The 18,461-nt window shown below is 43.0% G+C and overlaps 2 protein-coding genes across 5 annotated transcripts in view; one reads left to right on the forward strand and one right to left on the reverse strand.

The window, feature by feature from the left end:
* The window catches only part of arid4b (AT-rich interaction domain 4B), a 154,971-nt gene extending 138,378 nt beyond the window's left edge, over positions 1-16,593 (reverse strand). For both annotated transcript variants that reach the window (XM_072251029.1, XM_072251028.1), the window contains exons 1-2: positions 16,504-16,593; positions 15,571-15,630 (exon numbers count right to left, since the gene is read on the reverse strand). In XM_072251029.1, coding sequence (XP_072107130.1) covers positions 15,571-15,576 — 6 coding nt within the window. In that variant the 5' untranslated portion in view covers positions 15,577-15,630; positions 16,504-16,593. The remainder of the gene's footprint in view (positions 1-15,570; positions 15,631-16,503) is intronic.
* Positions 16,594-17,047: 454 nt separating this feature from the next.
* ggps1 (geranylgeranyl diphosphate synthase 1) overlaps positions 17,048-18,461 on the forward strand; it is a 95,906-nt gene continuing 94,492 nt past the window's right edge. For all 3 annotated transcript variants that reach the window (XM_072251039.1, XM_072251038.1, XM_072251037.1), the window contains exons 1-2: positions 17,048-17,085; positions 17,234-17,357. The gene's annotated coding sequence lies outside the window, so the exon portion shown is untranslated. The remainder of the gene's footprint in view (positions 17,086-17,233; positions 17,358-18,461) is intronic.

Raw genomic sequence — 18,461 nt, forward strand, 5'->3', positions numbered from 1 at the left:
AAGAGCATGAATCTCAAGATAGTATGTGGTGACATATATGTACTTGGATGATAAATTTACTTTGAACTTTGAATACACCAGCTTAATTCCCAAAGATCTGTGCTCCAGAACTAGCCATGCCTCAAGTCAAACTCTTCTATGATAGATACAATAATGAATGTTGCAAAGTACAAACAAAAAAAAAAGTATCCAAATTGTCTAACTGGGCATCAAAGTGAAAACGTTCCACAGGTCACACAAAGAGTTGTGTGGTTTCTAGAAATGGATTCTAACTCTGGATCTTACTGGATTTCCCCAGGGTAGTGACTAAGGCTTGCTTACTTCATTAGCAACCTTCCTTTAAGCAACAGGTAAGAAAGAAAAATTGCAGTGTTAAATTCCATTGGCAACTCCTCAGTAAATGAAGCTGCCCATGCTTGCATGTACCAACACTTTGACATGCAGCAGGGGTTAATGGTGACCAGCAACCTCTGTGGCACCAACCGAAGTGCAACATAAAGGCCATCTCCAACAAGCATGTGTAATCTCCCTCAACTCTAATGGTATTGACATCAGAATTCCCCATATTCACATCTAAGGGAATGCCAAAAATGGAATTGTATCAGGAACACCCATATAAATACTGTGGCTACAAGAGCACATCAGACACTCTGTATTGAATGGTGAGCAGGTTCTCCCTAATTTTTCCTATCAACCCTTCAACGCACAAGTCATCATGGAAAGCTTTCCATTTCTACAAATGAGTGGAGATCCAACAAAACTCAAAAAGCTACCAAGGATAGAACTAACTACAGAAGTTAGTTTGTGTGTTAGGTGATAAGTCGAACCGCCTTAACCTTATAGCCATAGTCATAGCCATACTTTATTGATCCCGGGGGAAATTAGTTTTCGTTACAGTTGCACCATAAATAATATAGTAATAGAACCATAAATAGTTAAATAGTAATATGTAAATTATGCCAGTAAATTATGAAATAAGTCCAGGACCAGCCTATCGGTTCAGGGTGTCTGACCCTCCAAGGGAGGAGTTGTAAAGTTTGATGGCCACAGGCAGGAATGACTTCCTATGACGCTCTGTGTTGCATCTCGGTGGAATGAGTCTCTGGCTGAATGTACTCCTGTGCCCACCCAGTACATTATGTAGTGGATGGGAGACATTGTCCAAGATGGCATGCAACTTGGACAGCATCCTCTTTTCAGACACCACTGTGAGAGAGTCCAGATCCATCCCCACAACATCACTGGCCTTACGAATAAGTTTGTTGATTCTGTTGGTGTCTGCTACCCTCAGCCCGCTGCCCCAGCACACAACAGCAAACATGATAGCACTGGCCACCACAGACTCGTAGAACATCCTCAGCATCGTCCGGCAGATGTTAAAGGACCTCAGTCTCCTCAGGAAATAGAGACGGCTCTGACCCTTCTTGTAGACAGCCTCAGTGTTCTTTGACCAGTCCAGTTTATTGTCAATTCGTATCCCCAGGTATTTGTAATCCTCCACCATGTCCACACTGACCCCTTGGATGGAAACAGGGGTCACCGGTACCTTAGCTGTCCTCAGGTCTACCACCAGCTCCTTAGCCTTTTTCACATTAAGCTGCAGATAATTCTGCTCACACCATGTGACAAAGTTTCCTACCGTAGCCCTGTACTCAACCTCATCTCCCTTGCTGATGCATCCAACTGTGGCAGTTATCCGAAAACTTCTGAAGATGACAAGACTCTGTGCAGTAGTTGAAGTCCGAGGTGTAAATGGTGAAGAGAAAGGGAGACAAGACAGTCCCCTGTGGAGCCCCAGTGCTGCTGATCACTCTGTCGGACACACAGTGTTGCAAGCACACGTACTATGGTCTGCCAGTCAGGTAATCAAGAATCCATGACACCAGGGGAGCATCCACCTGCATCGCTGTCAGCTTCTCCCCCAGCACAGCAGGGTGGATGATGTTGAACGCACTGGAGAAGTCAAAAAACATGACCCTCACAGCGCTCGCTGGCTTGTCCAGGTGGGCGTAGACACAGTTCAGCAGGTAGACGATGGCAACCTCAACTCCTAGTTGGGGCTGGTAGGCGAACTGGAGGGGATCTAAGTGTGGCCTGACCATAGGCCGGAGTAGCTCCAGAACAAGTCTCTCCAGGGTCTTCATGATGTGGGAGGTCAATGCCACCGGTCTGTAGTCATTGAGGCCGCTGGCGAGCCCTCCTAGCAATTGCATCTGTGAGCTGGACCCAGGACAGGTCATCCATATATTTAAAGATTAGCTTTATTTGTCACATGTACTGTATATCGAAACAAAGTGAAACACGTCGTTTGCATCAAATCAACAAGCATCGGACTAGGTGGCCCACAAGTGTTACCATGCTTCTGCTGTCAACATAGAATAGAAATGTAGAAACGAAACATGGAAACATAGAAAATAGGTGCAGAAGTAGGTCATTCGGCCCTTCGAGCCTGCACTGCCATTCATGGTACGGTCATGGCTGATCATCCAGCTCAGAACCCTATACTTGCCTTCTCTCCATACCCCCGATCCCTTTAGTCACAAGGACCATATCTAACTCCCTCTTAAATATAGCCAATGAACTGGCCTCAACTGTTTCCTGTGGCAGAGAATTCCACAGATTCGCCACTCTCTGTGTGAAGAAGTTTTTCCTCATCTCGGTCCTAAAAGGCTTCCCCTTTATCCTCAAACTGTGACCCCTCGTTCTGGACTTCCCCAACATCGGGAACAATCTTCCTGCATCTAGCCTGTCCAATCCCTTTAGGATTTTATACGTTTCAGTAAGATCCACCCCCTCAATCTTCTAAATTCCAACAAGTATAAGCCCAGTCAATCCAGTCATTCATCATATGAAAGTCCTGCCATCCCAGGAATCAATCTGGTGAACCTTCTTTGTACCCTCTCTATGGCAAGAATATCTTTCCTCAGATTAAGGGACCAAAACTGCACACAATACTCCAGGTGTGGTCTCACCAAGGCCTTGTACAACTGCAATAGTACCTCCCTGCTCCTGTACTCGAATCCTCTTGCTATGAATGCCAGCATACCACTCACCTTTTTCACTGTCTGCTGTACCTGCATGCCCACTTTCAATGACTGGTATACAATGACACCCAGGTCTCGTTGCACCTCCCCTTCTCCTAATCGGCCACCATTCAGATAATAATCAGTTTTCCTGTTTGCCCACAACTTACCAACCTGTACGTCTTCAGAATGTGGGAGGAAAACGAAGCACCTGGAGGAAACCCAGTATGTGCAAACCCGGAATGTACAAACTCCTTACAAATAGCACCGGCAATTGAACCCTGATGGCTGGCCCTGTAAAGCATTACGCCAGCCACTACACTGGCACATGTTAACGAACAGGGATGTAAAGCTGCTCTCTCCACAGCCAGTCCCCCAATGTAGACTGCAGCAGTTTATCTTGCTTCCCCTTTCTGAAGTCAACAATCAGCTCATTAGTTTTATTGGTGCTGAGCAAGAGGTGGCTGATGCAGCACCACTAAACCAGTTTAAAACTTTCAGGGACTTGCCTGACAACAGTATTGGAGTATTGTCCACAGAAAGGCTGCAGCAGGGCAAGGTGCTCACCACAACCTGCTCATGGGCAATAAGTGCTACCTTCCCATGCAACACACAGATCCTAAACATTGACTAGGTTTAAAAAAATCTCCCCTTAAACTATAATTTGTTCTGTTTTAGCCAGTTTCACCTTTTCGTGTATCTCTCACACACACATACACACACACCACCTAGAAGCTGGGGTCTTTAGGGAGCTATAATATTTTCCAACAAAACCTTTTCAAACACACATACATGAAAAATTACTATAAAAGTTAAGAAAATTGACTTCTCCAACTTCTGGAAATCTTTCTTCCTCCCCTCCTTTCTTTTCCCATTCCCCATTCTGGCTCCTCCTTTACTCCTTCACTTCTCACCTGGCCATCACCTCCCTTTGGATTTCCAGCAACGGCTAACATACTTTATACTTTATTGTCGCCAAACAATTGATACTAGAATGTACAATCATCACAGCGATATTTGATTTTGCGCTTCCTGCTCCCTGGATTACAAATCGACAGTAAATATTAAAAATTTAAATTGTAAATCATTAATAGAAAATAGAAAAATGGAAAGTAAGGTGATGCAAAAAAACCGAGAGGCAGGTCCAGATATTTGGACGGTACGGCCTAGATCCGAGTCAGGATCCGTTCAGCAGTCTTATCACAGTTGGAAAGAAGCTGTTCCCAAATCTGGCCGTACGAGTCCTCAAGCTCCTGAGCCTTCTCCCGGAGGGAAGAGGGATGAAAGGTGTGTTGGCTGGGTGGGTCATGTCCTTGATTATTCTGGCAGCACTGCTCCGACAGCATGCGGTGTAAAGTGAGTCCAAGGACGGAAGATTGGTTTGTGTGATGTGCTGGGCTGTGTTCACGATCTTCTGCAGCTTCTTCTGGGCTTGGACAGGACAACTTCCATACCAGGTTGTGATGCACCCTAGAAGAATGCTTTTTATGGTGCATCTATAAAAATTAGTGAGGGTTTTAGGGGACAGGCCAAATTTCTTTAGTTTTCTCAGGAAGTAAAGGCACTGCTGGGCCTTCTTGGCAGTGGACTCTGCTTGGTTGTGATATTGACCCCGAGGAACTTAAAGCTTTTGATCTGTTCCACTTGCGCACCACCAATGTAAATTGGGTCGTGTGGTCTGCTACTCCTTTTTAAGTCAACAACCAATTCCTTCGTCTTGCTGACATTGAGCAACACACACATTTTGTGCGTGTTGCTGAATGGGCAGTTAATTCTGGTATTGTAGGATATGCCCACATCCCAAGAAAATTTGGGCAGTTTTACAGTACAAGGAACGTGGTTTATTTCCTGCTGCCGCCAGTAAGGAGTTTGCATATTCGCCTTGTGTCTGGCAGGTTTCCTCTGGGTGCTCTGGTTTTCTTCCACAGTCCAAAGACGTACAGGTTGGTAGGTTAATTGATCATTGTAAACTAATTAGACTAGGGTTAAATCGGGGAATTGCTGGGCAGAGCACTTCAAAAGGCTGGAAGTGCGCTATACTGTACCTCAATAAATAAATAAATAAATAGATAAAATAAGGTTTTTTAAAAAATCTTGTTTTAAAGCTACAGTTTGTTATAGATTAGCAGTTTTCATCTATTCACATATCAGGAACAACATGCACAAGTTGGAATCTTTACAGAGCTTTCAATGTTTTCCAATTTATACCTTTTCAAACACACATTGATGAAAAACTACAAAGTAATGACAGGCATCCTGGACAAATTACTTGACATTTGGTGACTAATTTGATTACAATGAAATTTAGAAGTAAATCTACTAAGTTACTTATTTGGTTGACAAGGTAATCAGGTGTCACTCCCAAAATCTCATTTCGACTTCAGCCAACAATAGGACATATTGTGATACATGTTAAAAGAACTGCACTACAATGAGCACCATCTCCTGATAGAGAACAGACAATCGGCACGGTTAAAGAACAAGAACATTCTGAGGTTTATCAGTTTCACATCATTAGTTCAGACTCAGAATCAGGTTTATTGTCATTGACATGTGTCATGAAACTTGATGGCGGAGGGAAATCTGAATGCTCAGTTGCAATCAAATGGATTGTCTTTAACAATTCTCCCATATTCTCAAAGGTCAAACTTTTTTTTTAACTTGTACAAATGACCTTGATGAAGAGACTGAAGCCATGGTTGCTAAATAACACAAAGTTATGAAAAGGACACAAAAGGAGGCCATGTAGATTAATCAAATAGGCACAAATGTGGAGTATAATATTGGAAAATGTGAAACTGTCCATTTTTGGCAGGAAAAATCTACACAAATTAAAATCCAAATGGTGAAAGATTGCAGAGCTGGAGGTGCAAAAGACTGGCATCCAGGTACTGGAAGTAATTATTGCCACGGAAACAAAATACAAAAGCTATGCATCATTTAAATAAATAAAAAGTGTTGATGAAACTACATCTGGGTGAATACATAATGTTCTCTTCGCTTAAGAATATTTATGCATCAGATGCAGTTCAGTGAAAGTTTATACAAGACAAAAAAAATAAAAACAGGTGTAGTCTGCTGGCCTTTTGAGTCAGTCTGTGATTAAGGCTGATCTTCTATCTCTGTAAACACAAGAGATTCTGCAGATGCTAGAAATATTAAGCAATACAAAAAAAGTGCTGGAGGAACTCAGCAAATCAGACAGCATCTATGGAGGGGAATTAACAGTTGATGTTCCGGGAGAGACCTTTCATTAAAATGTTGAGCTTTTATTTTATTTCAGTGAGCCTTCAGAATACCCCAATGAAGAGGACTACCTTCCAAGTCGTGAAATTTCTCCTTTCATAGCTGTCTAAATCTCAGACCCTTATTTGGAAACTGTGTCCCTGTCCCTAACTCATCCACAAGAAATATCCTCTGTGCATTCATCCCTGTAAATGCAATATGTTGCAATGAGATCTCCTCTCATCCTTCCGAAGTGAAGAAAATACAGTCTACTCAATTTCTTCTCATACAACAAACCAATCCCTTTCCTGGAACTAGTCTAGTACTGTACTCCTTTATGGCAAGTAGGTAAGCAGATCAAAACAGAGCAATATTCCAGATGCAGACTCACCAAGACATAATACAAATGCAATAAGATTTCCTTATGTCTGCATTCAAATTCTCTTGTAATGAGGGCTAACGTGCCATTTGCCTAGATGCCGTTGCTACATGTTGGCTGTCAGTGACTTGCGTAAAAGCATATCCTGGTATACAAGAACATCATTATCAAGTGAATGACCTCACATCCTTCCACCCCACCATATATTCCATCAACCATGTTTTCTCCAACTCACTCAAGAAGTCTATTTAATGGAATTGGTTTATTCTTGTCATATGTACAGTTGCATCACTATCTGGTACGGAGGCACCTGTGCACAGGATCGGAAAAAGCTGCAAGGGTTGTAGACTCCATCACAGGAACGAGCCTCCACACCATTGAGGACATCTTCAAAAGATGATACCTCAAGAAGGTGGCATCTATCATGTGGCACATGCCCTCTTCTCATTTCTACCATCACAGAGGAGGAACAGGAGCCTGAAAACACACACTCAATATTTTAGGAACAGCGTCTTCCCCTTCACTGTTAGATTTCTGAAACCCAGCTTTGTACTCTCTTTTTGTACTATATATTATTGTAACTTATAGTAAATTTATGCATGCACTGTAGTGTTGCTGCAAAACAATATATTTTAAGACACATATCAGTGGTAATAAACCTGAATCTGAGATATGGTGAAAAGCCTTGCAGACAAATCATTCTATACGCAAACAGTGGGAGGAAAAGCAGAATGTAAAATATAGTGCAATAATTATCAAGTGCAATGCAAGTAGACAATTTAAATCCGACCTCTATACTTTTATGTCCTACATTCAGAGTTTGCTCTTTCTTCAAGACTCAAAATCCCACCAAGATTAGTAGTGTCAGCAAGCTTGGAAATATGACACTTAGCCCCTTCAGTCAAATCCTTGCAGTAGACTGTAGAAAACTGGGGGATAGTTGTACACTATGCTACTGGTCAAAGTCTGCTAATGCAAAAATCATTGATTAAAGAGTATCTTTATTTGTGACATGAAGATTGAAACACACAGTGAAATGCATAGTTTGCATCAAATCAAATAGGATGTGCTGGAAGCAGTCACAAGTATCAACTTGCTTCCAGCCCAACATATCATAAACACAACTTAAAAATTGGTCAAACAAGCTTGTAACAACTGAAGTCTAATAAAGTGAGAGAGGACATTATTGAAACAGGACAGACACAGAAGGCTTTCAACTGGGTGGACGTAAAGAAGTTATTTCCTCTTGTCTGAGGATCTAGAATTAAGTAGTCACTAATTAAAAGTGAATCTTCATCTATTTTAAAAAGTTGAGATAATTTAGTTTTCTTTCTCAGAGGATCATAAGGCTTTGAAACTCTCTTCTTCGAAGCGTAGTGGAAGCAGCCTTGGACCATTTTCAAGGTACAAGTTGACAGATGCTTGATATGCAAAGGAGGGCAGTGAAAGGTTATTTCTAGCAGATTGTAAACAGAACTAAATTACAATCCGATTAGCCATAATTTCATTTAATAGAAGAGTAGGCATGAGAGGGCCAAATAACTGAATCCTGTCCCTAATTTGTATGTTTACAAGTAAAATCAATTTCATAGAAACTCTAGTTTCTTATCCGTAACCACACAAACTTAACATGAAGAACTAACTAGTAAAGTAACTAAGATTAATTCCAAGTTTCTAGGATTAATCCTCAGTGTGCATGATCAATTAACAAATATTATGTTCAACACACCTCATTGCTGCATTAATCAGTCCAGAATTTGCCTCACTCATTAGTGCAGAGTGCATGCAAGGTTTGAAGCCAGAGCAGGGGGTCTGAAGTAGGGCTGGGGTGCACACTGTGGGCAATGCATACGGCATTCATACGGTCCATTTCAGAGGACCTGTCCTGGGTCCACTTTGTAGGTGTCTCAACAAAGAAAGCTCGGCACAGTCTTTACTTTCTTCGAAGTTTGTGAAGATTTGGTATGCAGACATCCCACCCTGCAAAAACTCATTTTAGGGAGGTAGCACCATCAATTTGCGGGAGACTCCCGGAACTTCCGGGAGCGGTGGGATGTCTGCAACAGGGTAGCTCCTTAGCAGCTAGCCAGCTACTTTAAATAACGTTAGCTATGCTAATGAACGAATGACAACTGTTAAACTCACCTCAACATGTCTTTTAGTCTTAATCCACCATAGGCAACAGAAAAGTCACTGTTGCAAACAGCACAGCGAGGAACACTGTCATTATTTTGACCCCTATCAGGCAGGTGTACACTTTAGGGTAGTCTGGGGTGACATACGTTTTATATTTTCTTTTTTTGGAACACTCTCCCATGGCGCGCTCTCGCTTTCTCTCTCACTCGTGCTCTCGCTTGCTCTCTCTCTCTCGCTCGTTCTCAAAAAATTGATTTCCGTGATATTGTATATAATTTGCAGGCATCAGGGAGCCACTATTAATATGTGGGGGACTCCCGGAACTTCCGGGAGAGGTGGAATGTCTGGGTATGACATCTAAAACTTTAACTAACTTCTATAGATGTGCACTAGAGATGAAATTGAGTGGTTCTATCACAGCCTGGTACAGAAACACTAATGCCTTTGAATGGAAAATCCTACAGAAAGTAGCAGATACAGCCTAGTCCATCACAAGTAAAGCCTTCCCCACCATTGAGCACATCGACATCAAACACTGTTGTGAGAAAGCAGCACCTATCACCAGAGGACCTGCACTATGTAGGCCCTGCTCTGTTCTTGCTGCTGCCATCAGGAAGGAGGTACAGGAGCCTCAGAACTCACACCACCAGGTTCAGGAACAGTTATTACCCCTCAACCACCAGCCCCTTGAACCAAAGGGGTAACTTCACTTACCCCAACACTGACTTATTCCCACAACCTAAAGATTCACTTTCAAGGACTCTTCATCTCATCTTCTCGATAAGTGTTGCTTATTTATTATCATTTTGCGTTTTTTTTTCCCTTTCTTTGTATTTACTGTGTAGGCTTGCAAGAAAATGAATCTCAGGGTTGTATAGGATGACATATATGTACTTTAAATTTCTTTGAAGCCAGAGCTGTGGTCTGGAACACCACAGACCAAGAAACATGAACCAGGTCTGCAGTGGGAGCTGCTTGTATTTTTCCTGCTCTCTACATTCATTGGAAATGTTATTATACTACAGGCTATTCCCAGATAACAGGTTCTGGTTTTTACAAATGCCCATAAGTTGACTTTGTCTGTAAGTTGGAAAATGGTTTTAAAGGCACTTAAGACTGATTGAAAAAAAATTACTTAACGCAACACACACAAAATGCTGCAGGAACTCAGCACATCAGGAGGCATCTATGAAGAAGAATAAACAGTCGATGCTTTAGGGCAAGACTCTTCACCAAGACTGGAAAGGGAGCAGATGCCAGGCTTCCGAAGGGTCTTTGCCCAAGATATTCCTCTCCTTAAATGCTGCCTGATCTGCTGAGTTCTTCCAGCATTTTGTGTGTGTTGTTCTGGATTCCCAGCATCTACAGAATTTCTTGTGTTTAAGGGTAATTAATTACTAAGTATGAAGAAAGGGGAAACCAATATACAAATGTCACCCATCTGATTTATTAAATCTATAATAGATGGCAGGCCAGTTGTATGTATAGTTATCCATAACCCAGGAGAATCGGGTCGAGCGGGATAATAATTCAGCCATGATGGAATGGTGAGGCAGACTCAATGGGCCAAAAAGCCGTACTCTGGGACCGAAATCTTGAGGTTTGGGATGATGGACAGCAACACTGAAAACTGCTAGTCCAGCCCTATCAAGGTCCCAAGAGCACAAGATTATCAGAGCTTTACTGTCTTAGAACACTTACCTCAGAGCAAAGACTGCAAATACCATCCCAGACATCTGAACACAAATTTTATTCAAGTTCTCTACACAAATTCTATTTCAAATCAAGAAATAGTCTTAGGTGGGATGTTAGTTATAACTTGTCACCTCATGTAGATATAAAGGCTAGTTAACATAGATCATGGATAAACACAAAAGATTCTGTAGATGCCAGAAATCTTGAACAGCACATACTAAATGCTGGTGGAACTCAGCAAGTCAGGCAACATCTATGGAGGGGAATAAACAGATGACATTTCAGGATCAGACCCTTCATCAGGACCTGTATTGTATACCATACATCTTCTTGGATTAAGTCGCACACAAACTAGTTGTTACAGAACCTACACTTCACTTCCTGAGGTGTGTCAGCAATGGAAGACAATGAGTAGTGTGGATCCAATATCTTAATTTGGGTTCTGCTCTCGCCCATCAAATTCTCTGGAAACTTGTATCAGAAGCCTTACTGGACAGTGCAGGAACTGAAAGCATTCTGGTGTTGCAGATAGGTGACTCATGTAGCTCTCAAATGAAAAGCTGAATACAAAAGGAACTTTATATCAAAGAGAGAATATTTTGCGACATCATAAAAATCATTTCCTTAAAATAAAAGATTCACATTGCCCATTCACCGGAATTTATTATCCACTTTAACATATATGAGATGTTAAAATATTTGAGATGACAGCTTAAAACATTTCTTTGCGTCCTGTAGTGGGGTTGTATGTCTGACTGTACACCTTTACTATTACGAGCTTGGCAATCAATAAGACAAAGCTTAGAACCTGTAAAAAACAAATTTCATTTCTACAGTGTATTTTCTGACCTCAGACAACCTCATCCACTGCAGTGCCTTTGAAGTGTACTTACTGTTGTGATATAAGCAGCATGACTTTCAATCCCTACCTACAACTAATGTAATAACAACAGATTTTGTTGAATTACAGTTCCTACGACACCAGGAATAGTTCCCACAGCTCCGAAGCATCATGGGGTATTTGACAGCCACCAAAAACTGCAGCAAGAACCTGCAGTTGCTAGAAATTCTGAGTAATACACCAAGTGCTAGAGGAACTCAGCAGTGTAGACAACATCTACGGAAAGGAATAGAGAGTTGACATTTCCGGGTGAGACCTCCAAAACTCTGTATTCCTCTGCATATATTATGCCTGACCTGGAGCATTTTATGAGCAGAGATCTCAAGTTTGATATAGTAGAATAATGATGACTCAGTAACTCCTCTGCCACTCCTACCCAGACTGGCTCATGTGTAACAACAAGCAGAATGAGATACCAAAAGCAATATCATTAATTGAACATGGCTTGAATAAAGTGGTTGCAAGTCAGTGCTCAGAAAAGAACTGATTGGTGACAAGTGCCAATGACTCCAACATTCTATGCAAAAATACAAAAGCACACCAGAATGTTCTAAGAACGATCAAACTAGATTTTTTGCTAAAACTCAGAATTGAAAGTTCAATTGAACAAGTCACTGCTAACAGATTGGCTTTAGTACAATATCAGTGCAGCCAAAAACATGACTGTATAATTGGCCCTCTTAAACAGAGAATAGAAACTTGACAAGTAGTGGAACTGAATCATCTGAACTATCAATTCCCTAATAATGCTTTCTATTACAAAACTAAGCAGTCCAGAAGCCAGTATTCTCCATGAGTCTTCCTCAAACATGAAAACCTGTCCTGAGCATGCAAGTCCATTGTTTAAAACCTGTTTAAAGACACCTGAAAGCAGCAAAGACTGCCAGCATATTAGTGTATTTCTGTATGCCCGTGCTGTTCTGTTGCTGTAGTTAATCCACTTCAAGGTTTGATGTGCCATGCTCTTCTATACACCACTATTGTAATGTGTGGTTATTTGAGTTACTGTCACCTTCCTGTCAGCTTGAACCAGTCTGGTCATTCTTCTCTGACCTCTCCCATTAACAATGCACTTTCGGCCACTGAGCTGCTCACTGGATTTTTTTTTTCTTTTTCACACCATTCTCCGTAAACTCGAGAGACTTGTGTGTGAAAACCCCAAGGGATCAGCAGTTTCTGAGATACTCAAACCACCCCATCTGGCACCAACAATCATTCCACAGTCAAAGTCACTTAGACCATATTTCTTCCCCATTGTGATCTGAACAACAACTTTTGATCATGTCTGCATGCTTTTGTGCATTCAGTTGCTGCCACGTGGTTGGCTGATTAGACATTTGCATTAGTGAGCAAGTGTGCCTAATAAATTGGCCATGAGTATACATCTAAATTATTGTTCTTCTCTTTTGGGTATATTTCTCATTCCACTTGCTGAAGTCTCCTTGTGACTATACATTGTAAACAACAAATTATTTAAATAATACAAAAGCTCAAATAGAGCAGTATGCTTTTAAGAGCACCTTAAAAGAGAATAGAACCATTTAGGAAATGAATAATTGAGCCTTGGGGCAAAATACAATGCAGCAGAACTGGCAGAATTAGACAATTCATAGCCAGGGTTTAAGGCTGGAACAGGTCACAAAGAAATGCTTTAAGCCAAAAGAGATGCTTGAAGTATTTTTGCAGTATGACATTGCCAGAACCAGGATGAGGGGTGAATGGAAACAGAGGCAAGTGTGATGACTATGTGACTGAGTTTTGTTTTCTCTCATGCTTAAAGGGGTAGGCTCTCAGCCTGAAACATCAACTATTTGTTCCCCTGCATAGACGCCAGGTTCTTGCAGCATTTTGAGCGTTTTGTGCTGGATTTCCAGCATCTGCAGGGTGCCGTGTTTAAGATCAGTTAAACCACTTAGATAGAGAATGGCTAACACAACAATTCAAAGTGCTGGAGGAACTCAGTAGGTCAGGCAGCATCTATGCAAAAGAATACAGTCAACGTTTCGGGATTTTTAAATCTACTCTTTTTTTCCTCCAGTCCCGCTCAAATGTCTTGGCCTAAAATGTTAACTGTACTCTCTTCCATAAATGCTGCCATGCCTGCCGAGTTCCTTCAGCATTCTGTGTGTTACTAATGTATAGTCACTGCTATAATGGAGGGAGGAGAAGATGGCGGCATGACACAGCGCACGTGGCTATTCCGAATTGATATCGTATCTGTGAAGTAGGATGCCGTTCACAATTCTGATTTGATAGAGACAGACGTGAAGAAGCACAGAGGAACATCTGGAGAAACTTCAGAAATGCCTGCTTCACTGCCGCTGCTACTGTGCAATCGAGAATCTCCGGAGGGAAGGCCCCAAATCCTCGGCCTTGCCTGTTGCCGGGGCCGGGGTTGAAGCGCTCGGCGCATCGGTGTCCGGGAGCTGGTCGGAGGCTCGGAGTTTTCGGACGGACTGGGAGTTGGACTGTGGTCAGATGCTTCCCGGATGCTGCATCGGCAAGTTTGCGGCACTGGAGGTTTACCATCTGCATGAGATGATGGGACTTTTGAGAGACTTTGAGACTGTACCATGCCCATGGGTCTGTTCTTATCAAATTACAGTATTGCTTTGCACTGTTGTAACTATATGTTATAATTATGTGATTTTTGTCAGTTTTTCAGTCTTGGTTTGTCATGTGTTTCTGTGATATCATTCTGGAAAAACATTGTATCATTTCTTAATGCATGCATTACTAAATGACAATAAAAGAGGACTGCGTGTCCTCATAATCTAATCTAATCTAATGTAGAAATTGCAGCAGCTCAATTGCACATAATAAAGATCTACAAACATCAATGTGATGGCAACTAATCTTTTATTTTGGTACAGTAGCCCAGAATCTGACCCTGCAGTTCGGGTCTCGTCATCGGCTAGTCCGGTGGTCGATACCAAAGATTGGAGTCTGAAGGTCAATCGAAAGTCCTGAAGTCGAAGGACCATCACAATGTGTGGGTGGTAGAAGGGACTTGGTTTGCTGTTGTTTTATTATTGGAGTTGTTCTGTGCCAGCAGGCTGTCCCCAGGCACATCCCGATGTGTGCTAGTTGTTCACTGTATGTTTCGATGTGATAAATAAATCTGAATCTAACCACCAAATCTTTAGAAAAAAAGAGCACTGGAACTATTAATGGACTTTGAAGACATGTCAACACAGTGCACTCTGACCTTCAAGTCATTGTTACCTATTTTGTTATTAGAAACACCGCTCCCCCCGGTCTGCAGGTCACTGCAGGTGTTTCAGCCAAGGACGACAAACCTCTTATAGGGAATGTGAACAGGAGCTGCTTGATCAGAATCACAGATCCGATTGTAATTATACAAGGCTTGCTTCTCTGCCGTAGGTAAGCGCAGTGTGTTTCATTCAAACCATTGTATAGATCAATTGCCCTCAATTTCCACAAGCCTTCAACTATAAATTTGTGGAGGAGGTTTGAGGAATTCTGTATTGGCCTGCACTGCACCTGATATAAGTAAACAGACAAAGCAGAAGCCGGCTTCAGGAGCTGATTTTAATTTAACACAATAGCCAGGAACTGCATTTTTTTGCCCAGCGCAGCTAAACCGAAACTAACCATGAGTAACCATTTGCAGAATTCAAGTGCTACACTTCAGTTTAGTCCCAGTAGTCTGCCGTTAAAATGCGGTATCTGAAATCCAAGTAAAATTCGACTCGATTTGACTACATTGTTCGCACGACACGACCCAGATTCTCTGCATCGTTTGAAAAGCTTTAGAAAACATATTTTCACGGTATCTTTAAAATACTATCGAGACGTTAATACCGATTCTCGATATGACAACACGTAAACGATTTTTTTTAATCCAAGTATTTTAAAACTACAGTGGTACACGCTGGCTGCAGAAACAAACAAACCAACCCTCGGATCATCCCATCATAAATGCCATTGCTTTACTTCGACGGGCAGTTCAAAGAATAAAACGGTGCCTATGTTACAACGACTGGTCCAGCCATAACGTTGCCGCACTAAATAAGCAGTTTATATTTGCCGTTGCTTTGTCATGCAGCATACTCCAACTACATCAAACACATATCTGCAGTGGGAAAACCCCAGTGTTACAACACGACACTCGAAAAACCCTAATTAAACTACAACACCGGTCGGTTATTTTTTGAGCAACCAGAAAAAAATGTAACGTTTCCTTTTACCTTCATGTTAATTCGAAATATACCAAATCGGCGCCCGAAGAAAGTCAACTGTCGTTATTCCTAAAGAAAAGGAACACAGACAAAAAATCCATTTGGAAAAAGAACTGATCGACATCTCCTTTCAGGACAGACTCCCACCACCAGCCCCAACCCCCACTCCGAGAATGGCAAGCGAGGCAATGCCACTACAGGATTGTCGGTCGCAAGTGACGATATAATTCCCACATTATCTTCGTCTTCTCCTTTAGACGCGAATGTTACCTTTGCCTGGCACTTATACACAGCAGCGGAAAGAAAAGATGATGAATGGCGGATGGGTTGAAATGCACAGGATCAGGAGGGGTTGTAATCGTGCGGCTGATGCATTTCAATCCCCCCACCCCCTCCACCACTCTCTAGTTATGTCAATGACGCCATTTCAGCCGGATCCCAAAGTTACACACGGACTGCATCAGTGCCAGAGCTCGGGGAAGTGAGACGAGTTAAGAGGGCCGGGAGATGGAGGGTGAGAAGGTGCAAAAGGTCAGGGAAACGAGGAGAGAAAAGGTAAAGAGGGGGTAGACGCGAGTCTTCACAATCACTGGCCACACGTACACAGAGCGGAGCTGGCACGCCACGATCACCATTTAACAGCGAAGCGCTGCTAGACATCCCGCAAACCCCTCTCGCCCGAGCTCAATCTCCCAAAGCACCGACAACGACTTGAGAGAGGGCCGGAGTTGCTCACTCGCCAGGACTGCTCTCGACCACCCCTCCCTTCCCCAACTAGCGCCTTTGAAGAGGAGGTGGGTTGCGGTGATTGACACGGGGAGTCCTCAGAGCCGCCGCGGCTCCTCATTGTTTAAACTTACCCTCACACCCACCCAACCAACAAGCACAACCCTCGCCGAAGAGCGAACGGAGCCACCCTATCCTCGCCCGTCGCTCCCTCACCGAATGTGGAGACTGCAGCAAGAGCGGCAGCGTCGCCTCACAGGCCGGGGCCGCCCGCCCGCTGTCCGACCCGGCTTCTGTTCGGCATTCAAGCCGCGATCGAAGTAGGGGAACGCGACGACCAACTCTTGCTTCCCCGAGCCCCACACGCAGAGGTGGTCCACTATCTGCCGGGACTGACAGAGAGACACAGGCCGCTGTTAAAGCGCCAGTCGCCAGCCAAAAGCAAACGGGGGGGGGGGTAGAGAATTAAAAAAAACACACACTCGACCCCTCTCAGCAACAAACAACCCTTCCCATTGGCTCACCGTCACACGGCAACCACGGCACTAGAGCGCTCATTGGCCTTTCCCCTCCTTCCCCTGGACCGGACAGCCTGCGCCGCATCGGCGCTGCCGGGAGTTGAAGTTCACTGTTCCTCCGACACCACTGAAAAGATAAGAAGCAAAACTACATATCCCGTTGTTCATGGCGAACGACGGTGGCTTAAAAATACCGCATGCGCACTAATCAGCTAGGCGATCCTTAAAAAGGGTTACTGCGCAGGCGCAGTGATATTAGGATGGCGTAGATTTGGATGAGGTAAAGTGGGGGGAAGTTGTCTGGGGTAAATGGCGTCGTTGTTGTCCTCGTCCTAGGATCAAGTCGCCATTGCTTTTTTGTCTTATTAGGCCTTGTTTGGGGTCGCTCTGAAATAACTGTGACATGTTTTATTTTTCCACGTCAAAAGAAAGAAATAACATTAAGGAGAAAGGGGAGGCGCGAAAGCGGAAGTGGGCAGGCCGTAACCCGGAGGCAGACGGCTCAAGCCGGTCGATGCACGGCGGGTTTTATTGCTGCGTCACGTTTCAACAGTAAGTCTTTGCTGCTCTACTAGCATATTACCCAGGCCACCAAGCAGGTCGGCTTTGTATTTGTATACTGTCCTTTCATTGAAAGACCGACCCTCTTCTTTCTCTCCCCCGCCCCCCGTAAGAAATGTGGAAGCAAATTATCATAAAAGATGTTAAAATATGGCCGGATTAAATCTTTCACCCTGGCGTGGCGGTTATGGTTTGGGGCGAAATGTGTTATCTTTGTGTGACCACCTGAAGAGTCAGGCAAATCGGCCTAAGGTCTCTGCAGTGGAGTGACAGTTTTAATTGGAGGATTCTTGAAGAACTTCAGGGTCTGAGCCCCTGTGCATTCTGATATATGCTCTTCCCACTTGTTCCTCAGTTCATTCTTTCAGTTGGGCAATGTATTTTCGACTGACGTTCTTGCCACTCGGATTCTTTCTCATCCTTGAAACGTAAACAATTTTTCAGTGCACTAGCTTGCCAATAACGTCTGTTCTGTAAAGAACAAGTTATAAAGGCTGCTTGAGATTTTCAATGTTTCTCCTGCTTCTCAAGTGGTCATCACAGGTTTTTCCCTGTATTTCTTCACGTCCGATTTTGTCTTAATCTCCAGAAATCTGCTTGTATTCACAGCTATCAGGGTTTTTGCCACTTGTGTTTGAGACCGCTTAGTGGATTGCTATCCCCCAACCCTTTTCATTGCCACTCACTTGAAAAAAGTTACTATTTAATGTTTTAGATTACATTACCAAAATCTCAATTGTATAGCTGTTGTCCTTTCATTAACCATGACACTACTGTGACTACCAGCTTGCTCAAGCATGATCTTATTACCTTGCCTGTACCTTTGATAACTGTACGGCTAAGGCTGCTGCATCTGGGAGCGGTTGCTGCAATGGTCATTGTTTCTTATCCTTAAAGGATGTGCGGATGAGAACATAGGTAATTTTACTTAGGATCGTGGGTGCTTAATGAGGACTGTTAGGCTGGGTACAGCTTCTTCCCCCAGGCTATAACCCTGTATACACTACTTGTGACGGCGCTGGTAGCATTATACTGTTGTGTTTTTAACTATATGTAATGTATGCACTTACAGAATTGTTATTTAATATTTTATAT

Source organism: Mobula birostris, chromosome 2, assembly GCF_030028105.1.
Source record: "Mobula birostris isolate sMobBir1 chromosome 2, sMobBir1.hap1, whole genome shotgun sequence".
In the NCBI taxonomy this organism is placed as follows: Eukaryota; Metazoa; Chordata; class Chondrichthyes; order Myliobatiformes; family Myliobatidae; genus Mobula; species Mobula birostris.